At 41.2% G+C, this 8,884-nt stretch overlaps 1 protein-coding gene across 1 annotated transcript in view; it reads right to left on the reverse strand.

Annotated features, from left to right (window-relative positions):
• Positions 1-4,067, reverse strand: part of LOC104465219 (receptor-type tyrosine-protein phosphatase O-like) — a gene marked incomplete at its 3' end in the record, with an annotated part of 22,349 nt that extends 18,282 nt beyond the window's left edge. Inside the window, exons 1-3 of the mRNA XM_010078183.1 lie at positions 3,968-4,067; positions 3,129-3,268; positions 518-650 (exon numbers count right to left, since the gene is read on the reverse strand). Coding sequence (XP_010076485.1) covers positions 518-650; positions 3,129-3,268; positions 3,968-4,067 — 373 coding nt within the window. The remainder of the gene's footprint in view (positions 1-517; positions 651-3,128; positions 3,269-3,967) is intronic.
• Positions 4,068-8,884: the final 4,817 nt, after the last annotated feature.

Consider the following 8,884-nt stretch of genomic DNA (forward strand, 5'->3'; position numbering starts at 1 on the left):
CAGAGTCAGTATAGAACCAGGCTTCACAACACGCCCAGGGAACCTCCATCGGAAGCTATCCCTTTGGGGTGTGACTGCTCAAGATCCTGCAGTGGCCCTTCTCCTCTCTCTCACCCTATCTCCACTTCTTCACTAAAAGCAGAAAGCAATTTTTCACCCTAGCAGCTTGTAAATGTGATTTTTCTCTTGTTTGGGCTTGGCTGAGAAGACATTGTTCTCCATAAATGTCATCAGGCAACACCCTGATGCTCAGCCTTGACACTACAAACTAGGTCCCAGATTTCTAAAAGCCAGTAGAGAATTGAGCCTCTAGTTTATATTTTGCCAAGTCAACCTCCCGGTGGGGATTTTTCTAAGGACTTTTAAAAGCTGATTCCCTATCCCATCCACATCTGGCAGCCTTTCCATGATACTAACAACCCCTGGGGCCAGCATTACCAAAAGCAGCTTTAGAAAGCAAGGAGAAACAGATGTTGTAGCTGGAGGAGGAAAAAGAACACAGGGAAGTGCTGCTTACCCATGGTAGAAACTGCAATGAAAGTGGGGACGCTGGGGCTATTGTGACTGAAGGTGGTCACACTGCAGTTGTAGGAAGTGGCAGGGGTTAGGCTGGAAATGGTCACCACATGTGAAGAGACAGTGACAGGTTCCTGCAGACAGGGTGAAAAATACACAGAAGTTTGTCTTTCCTCTAAATGCAAGAGCACAAGTCAGTGGTCCCCTCTCCACCCATATATTTACGTGTAGATGTGGTGCTTAGGGACATGGTTTAGTGAGTTAGGTGGTGTTGGGTTGGACTTGATGATCCTTGAGATCTTTTCCAATCTTAATGATTCTATGATTTGACCAGGTAAAGTCAGATCTGGTGAAAGAAACCATAACTTCAAAACCCACAGAAGGTAACCAGGGCCTGCCCTTCAAAATAGGCAGGTAGCCCAGCAGTCTGGCAGAAGAGGTGAGAGGAAGAGGGTTGAAAACAGCAGCAGGAACAGCCCAGAGCACCCCAGGGCCCCTTGGGGAGGGCAGGAGGGTGCCTCAGAGAGGGCTGGTCAGGCACACGCTAGGTGGGAGAAAGCAATGTCACCTCTGGGACATCCCCAGAGGTGGGCAGAGCTCATGAGCTCTGGTTACTAAACCCCACCGGTAGGAGAAAAACAAAGTACAGCCAAGGCAGTCACAATCTCCACACCCTCATATGGATACGTGTCACCTCTGCCTCTGAGGCAGTTGCTCTGGATATGAACAGCTGTGAGCCTTTTGAGTGGCCACGGTGAAAAACAAAGCTAAGGTAGAGCCTTTGGGTAATAACTATGATGAGACATCCCATACCTCAGTTTTCCTAGCTTAAAAACATTCATACAAATTTTTAATTACTATGTTCCTGGTAAACACTTTTGTGTTTTTTTAAATGCTGATACACCAAAACAAAACAAATATAACACATGCATTGACTTAAAGATACAGCTCCTGAAGGTCCTCAGAGGCTTTTCTGTACTCTCCAGCAGAGCCAAGGGTGGGTTACAGATGTGAAAATAGAGACACTGAGACAGTGGTTTAGAAAGGCAACAAGGAGAGGTTTTATGAATGAACTCACTCCAGACGGGGAGGGTGAGATGCTGTAACAAGTCCCGAGCACTGGATTTTTGCAGTGGCCTGTTGTCAGGCACAGGCTTCTTCCAGGCTAGCAAGGGTGCTTGTTGCAGTGCAATTCTGAGGTATGTTACACAGATTAAATCACACGTACGTGAGTGTTAAGGGAGAAGGCTTATTCCATGAGCTGAAAGTAAGGGCCATAGTTTGGCAATTGGACTTGGCTGGATGTTGTCCACTTTCCTCTCTGGGAAATTTAAATTAGTCAACCAAAATCAAGATATTCAAACCCAAAAAGCTATTGCTTTTCATTTTGCTGACTTAAAAATGGAGGAAAGGGACAAAATTTTTCATGTAATTAGCATGGAAAATCACAAACAAAGAATATTCACCAGTCTAATGGGAAAGCATCCCTTTTTACTGTTCAAAAGGGGCCTTTTTTCAAAGAGACAGAAAAGAGAGTGACAAATCTAATGAGAAGTGAGCTGACAATCTCTGTGCATTTCCCAGTGCCAGATGTTCATGTCAACAATCGAGAAACCCACTGAAGCTCCTGCCAAATGGAGCAGTCTTTTCCTGATGTTTTTAAAGCAGATCTGCTCTCCACTAGAGCTGCAAATCCTGTGGTACCTTCCTTACCTGATCACATCATTATTTTGAATCTCTGCTAAGTGGATAATGACTTCCCAATCTTTAGCTATTCACTGTGAAAAAAGCAGGAATCTAGACGTGGAATCCAAACTATCCAAAAGATTAAAGTGCATATAAACTTTTTTTTTTCCTTTAATCAGTGCCTTTATGAATTTAAAAAGAACATTAAATAATTCAGACTGGTCTTACATAGGATTAAAGAGTGCATATGCCACTTTTGTGATAATCAGCGGTCTGAGCGGGTTATTTTTTTACTTTTTTCTGCATGATTCCCCATTATGTGTGACAGTCCACATGAGAGAATTATGTTTAATGGCATATAATCACAGTGATTTCACTATGCTATCAGCTAACCACAGAGTAAGCCTCATATGTTGCACAGTATTGAATGTCAAGAATTAAAACTACTACTGCTCTATTCTTCACTGAACGACATTACCCATCTAAACACTCAGGTATTCAGGTGGCCTTTGAGCACAGGTACCTAACTGGGCAGAGAGAAAGACATTCCCTTAGTTTTGTGGCCTTTTAGGTTTTGCACAATATATTAGAGCCATTTTCATGAGTAGCCAAAGACTGACACTCTGTCGGATGCACACAGCTTCTGTCTAACTAGTCATAATCTTGTCAATAAGACAGAAGCCAATATTAATATTGCAAAATAACAAAATATTTTAGTATTTGAAATGCTTTAGTAGTTTAGCTTTTAAAGCTTTAATTATGAACCACCTTATCACATTTGGTTTAATGATCTAACTTGTGTACTGAGCATAAATTGTCATTGGGTTTTACACACAAATGCTAAGCAGCAGGCACCAAACCAGAAAGATGCAAGGCCCAGTCTCAGTTTCAGAGATGAAGAGCAGAAACCAGAGACACTTACATACCTGGACTTTTGTTTCCTGACCAGATCCAGCCTCCTGGCAGTAGACTTCAAAGAAATCAGCCACTCCTTCTTCCACCCACAGCAGAGTCACAGAGGTCTGAGTCTTGTTGACAGCAAACAGAGATTTTGGAGGGGCTGGTTCTGGTTAAGAGAAAAATCTCCTTTTATTAACCTTATCTTTAAGTTTCCAGATAACTGAGAAGAGGAAGCCTCGAACAAAAATGAAAGCAATGCCTGATGCATTTGTATCTTTCATTTCCTTCAGATAAAGCCTGCCAATGTAAAGCCTTGCCTCTCATGATGATAAACTACCACTGTAAAATGGGAAGATGATGAAGTGTCGTGGTTTTTCTTCTCTATTTAAACTGTTCTCTATTGAGACAGTTGGATAATAACTTCACTTCCCTTTTCAGCAGAGCCCTTGTTTGAGGATGATCAGCGTATTCTATTAATAGAATGATGCCAGCAGAAACCCTTTTGGAAGATGGCTGTTAGCAACGCATTTGGCCTGAGAAAGCTTTTATTCACAAGGCCTGACCCCAGGAGATGATAAAGAAGCAGCTTCCCACAAGCAAAGGCCATCTAGGTTCATTTAATTGTAGCAGAGGAAATATTTAGTCAATTAGAAATTTAAAAAAAAATAAAAATCTTGTAGTCTTTTTCTTTCCCCAGGCGGACATTTAAGGGCCATTGAGTCTGCACTTGTTTCAGTTAGCTGCAGGAATTTTCTCTCCTCACTGAATGCAGAGGTCTAGATCTCAGGAGTCTTCAGTTTATTGCTTTGATTTTTGTTGCTGTTGTGGCAGGTGAACTGACAATGGACAAACATATACAAGGTACCAGGGTTCCTACATGATGAGGAGATGAACTCCGTGACAGGAGGGATATTGGGGGTCTCCTGGGAGTGATGGCATCGGAGATACCCGCAGGACAGAGACATCCCCTCGCACATCCGCCTCTATTTTCAGGGGGGAGCAAGACCAAAGCCGTGAAACTCAGACAAGGGTCTGCACCCAGTGCCACCAGCCCTGTGTGGGGTGACCTCAGCGGCTGCCTCCAGGGCCACCTCCCTGCTCATAGACCCGTGGGGCCTGGCAGGCAGCGGCCTGCGGGAGGCCATTCGTTACTCCAACGGAGGCCACCCCTCACTGCATCCCTCCCGAACCAACCTGGACAATGGAAAGCACAGAACAGGAGAGGAAACCTTGAGGAGCCAGGAGACAAGAAAACAGCCCAAGCTTGGTGTTAAGACAAGACGTACTTTTTTCCCCAAGACTATTTAAAGACAAGGCTTGATCCCAATTTTCATCCTGAAGACTTCACATGACAGGTACTGGCAATCCCTGGCTTTCAACGCGTCAGGCATCCTGGGCTCCTTTGGTTTGCCTTCAAAGTGCAAAGTTTGGGTTGCACATTTCTGAGCTGTTCTCCAGAGTTTTCAGATTTCCTAATCTATGGATGTGTAATGAAAGTTGCAATTCTCAAACAATGACCTGATTCCAGGATCCTGACACACTATGTACCATGTACTATCTACAAGAACATTTTTCTCTTATTTTTTCCCTTCACAAATAATTTGTTATTTTTATTCTGTGAGATACTGTCAAAGGAACGTGGATGTGATACGTAAAATCCACTACAAAAAAACTTGGCACAAAGGACTTGCTCAAGTGGTGATAGACATTTTGGAGACATATCTAATCCTCAGATAATCAGATCAGTATTCTATGGTTGTAGGCTGCCAAAGTTCTGTTGGCATTAGGGAGAGAGTTGAAGAGAGCAGGGTAGGGACTGAGGCACACTAAATGTGGCTTCTTCTGTCTCACGGGGATTTCAGCTTACATGTTGTCCCAGTAGTACATAGGAAAGCATCCCTCTCCCTTAATTACACCCATATATCTGCTCTTGGATTCAGAAACACATTTCATCCCTCACTCCAGGTAAAAAAATGGCCTCAATTAAAATACAAGTTTTGCATTTGGGCAGCATCCCAAGCAAATTCTCCTTTTGCCTGCAGCAAATGGCTTGATTTTTATGCAAGTGGAAAGTTGCCAGTATGAAGCAAACATCATAGAGGGAAGAATATTTGGCAGGAAAAATAAGTGACTGCCAAGTGCTGAGTCGTCTATCACTTAGAGTCAGTTCTCACTACTGCTAATTACAACTCCCATTGCTCCCTCAGAAACAGAGAGAAGGAAAACCTCTGGTAAAATATCCTTACTATTGTCTATTCAAACTGTAAACAATAGAAAAAACCCACAAAAACCAAACCAACAAAAACCCCACACCCAGAAGTCTAGAAGTGATTTATCAAAACAGAATCCATTCCACCTTCTCTTTGTTGTCAATGAAAGAGCAAGAGCAAAGTAACGATACCAGTTCAATAGGAGCCTGCCGGCCCAAAAACACAGAACAGGAAGATACAACTAGGCTTCAGGTTGTACAACATGAACAATACATGTCATTTGTGGACCTGTCTCAAAGATAAAGTTAGCTGATATTTTGAAATACTTGGACAATGGCAGCAGGGGTATATACTCACCCTCACATAACCACCCACTCAGTCCTGGGAACAAACACACACAAATAAGTCTGTGCACAGACACAAGGCATTAGGAAAACACTGGGCAGGACTTGCATAGGGAAGGGAAAATCCATGGAATTTGTCTAGATCTTTCAAATATCCCCTTTGGTGAAAAGACCTGGAAGAACTTCAGATTCTTATGGCTGTACTGCTTGCTCCAGCACTCTTTAAGAGATTTGAGTAAGAACTACTGAGGAAGACAAAGACAGTGATTGCTTCAAGACCTCTAATTCAATTAGAACTTATATAGGCCTTTAAATTCACTTCTTTCACTGTCACTCAGTAAAGGTCTATTATGCATATAGAGAATATAGGCCAGTTTGAATACTAACTCTTCTTTAACCACTTTCACAATGGAGTTAATGCCTGCAAAAGCAGTTATGCACGCTTTGAAATTTCACAGCTTTAAGTGCTTAGGGCTCAACAATTCTGCATGCGTGCAAAACTGAAGTAAAATCTTGTAAGGTACAATGGCATAATGTCCAGTCTTCCTCATGAAGGAGGATGTTAGGCAGAAAGTTACATTTCAAAGTCTTACCTTAAGGATTAAATTCTCAAGTCTTTTTTTTGTTTCTTTGAGTAGATTACACGTATTTCTTTTAGAATGATGCTGCGCTCCTCAGTCATGAATCTGCTTTTGTAAAGGTTACTGTCATTGATTTGTATTTAATGGTATATTTTTGCTGTTGGAAGACTATGAAGGTGTCCAGTGAGAGAGGAGAGGAGACGGGAAACCAGACCAGGTGGCAGAGTGCAGACCCAGAAACGGGCTTGTCAAAACCAAGGAAGCTTCTGCTTTGTAGTGAAAAGTTCAGATGTGAAACCTGAGTTGCTCTGCCTGTGTTCAAGACCTTAGGGAGGTAAATATGAAGCAGAATTGTTCTCCCAGCACGGGATTAAAGGATTTCCACTCTCATACTTCCACTTACAGGAAAATTCTGCCACTCGGGCTCCTCTTGAGTAATACTGTTTCAGGAGAATGGCTTCACATACGGGAATGAGACAATCTTCACAGCAAGGTGAGGTGAAAATTATAGCTTTGCAAAAGAAATGTAGTCACAGGTACATGACACTGAAATGAGGAAGAATCTGCTGACAGAGTTACTTTTATAGTCAAATGAGAGGAGAATTGAGTTTGTAATTTACAAACAAGCATTTCTTACCCAATTTCACAAGCTGGGGCAGGGAAGTATTGCTGCCTCTTTCCGTACAAGCAGTCACTGAAAGGTTGTAAATGTCCCCCGGAGGCAAGCTCAACACTGCAGTCATCACATTGCGTGTTACCTGCAGTAATTATAGACACCAACTGTTAAATACGGCCCAAACCAGATATACTTCTTGTAAAATTAATCTGGTCACTTAATATAATACAAAGACAGTTCTGTGCATCACAGAAGATGTCTTCTGCATACTCTAGACTTGTTACATGAACCAGTTCCCACTGACACCAATTGTGGAAAACCATAATGCTTTGCAGAGAATCACAATGCAGAGAGAAGACAATCTTAGACCGTATTTTCTATATGACCAGTGAAAATTTAAGGAAGAAATAAAATCTCCCTCACACCAAGGAGAGTACTCTTGCATCTAGATTTTTCAAGTTGGGCAAAATGCTAACCAAACCATGGATTTGAGTCCATTTTAATGCTAGAGGGATTCCAATCAGATCAGATATCTCTAAGAAGAGTACACAAGACACATACAGACAAGCCTTTATATATCCTAAGAACTTGCAAATTAAATCTGGCTGAGCAAGTCTAACACCTACCTGGAGACCTGTTGACTTGACAATAGACCTCAGGGCCTGACTTCAGTTATCTGCAAGTTTTGATTCAGATATGATCCAAAACTGAGCAGAGCTTCAAAAGATTGTGAATAACTTCCTTTCAATATTTTAGGGGTGAGTAAGCTCCCCATTTCTCCAGAGTCATGGAGAAGGACGCAGAAGTCAGATACTGCAACAGACCATTCTCAGAGCACTTATAGACTATCTGCAAAGGACACATTCAGGAACCTCATGCTGGTGCCCAGAGCCACTTAATTTTCAGGCTGAAGCTTTCAGTTCCAAGAGAAACAGCGAGTGCTGAATAAAGACTGACAGGACTATACACATTATTTTCATCACTTCTCTGAAAACTGACCAACTTCTTTCGAGTCTTGGGAAGTACGCAAATAGCAGGAAGAAAAAGTCATCATTGTGTGATAATGTTGCCTATTTATTTTAATAGTCGCGAAAGAAAAAAAATCTTAACAATTTTAATAGATCAGATAAAGAGATTACAATATAGAATGATTTTTAAAGGAACCCATTTCTGAAAGTAACTAACAGACCCTAGGAGAACAGGTACACCCTGATGCCTGCAAGCATGTACCCATATTTACAAACATAAGCAGGATCATAAAAGTTAGTTATAAATAGGTTGTTGCAGGAATTTCCTAAAGAATACTTTCTGGGTATATATAAAGACAATTTCTAAAGACATTGCTAAAGCTCTGAAGTTTTATTTGCAGACATATTTTATTGTAGATGCCCTCTATTTTTAATCTTCTGTTTAATTTAAAATTACATATTCCATATTTTTAAATTTAATATAATATTCAATGTTTATTTTATATTTATTTATTCTAAGATTTTGATATTCAATGAAGTTGAATGGCACAGACTTTTTCTGGAAGAAAAATAACCTTACTGACAACATGATTTTTGGAAGGAAGAGAGAAAAGGGATATCACAGCACAATTTTTTCAGAATACAATTGTTAGAACATTTTATTTGTAGGAAAACAAAATTAAAATGTGGAGTTTTTTTTCCTTGTTTGAAACAAAGATCCAAATATTGGAAGTCCCTGCTGTTCAGAAATGTCATGTTTTTGAACAGTTCTACTAACCACGTAATTAGATTCATACTGCAACAAGCTCCAGATGGGTGCACTCTTGCAGCCACTAGGAATCCAGTCAAAGCCAGGGTGCTCCATATAAACCCAAATTAAAATTGCTGATGAATTTGCGCTTACGCTGAAAATCAGCATCTCCTGAGTCTTCAGCTGTAGAAGGGAAACCTTGCCCTTGAAAAAGATCAGACACTTTCTCCCTGTCAACGATTAAAAGATCAGTAGTGGTGTACAAGACGGTGACAGGCCACAGGCTGTATGCAGCTACACTGCTAGTCATAT

Source organism: Pterocles gutturalis, unplaced genomic scaffold (genome assembly GCF_000699245.1).
Source record: "Pterocles gutturalis isolate BGI_N339 unplaced genomic scaffold, ASM69924v1 scaffold3386, whole genome shotgun sequence".
NCBI lineage: Eukaryota > Metazoa > Chordata > Aves > Pterocliformes > Pteroclidae > Pterocles > Pterocles gutturalis.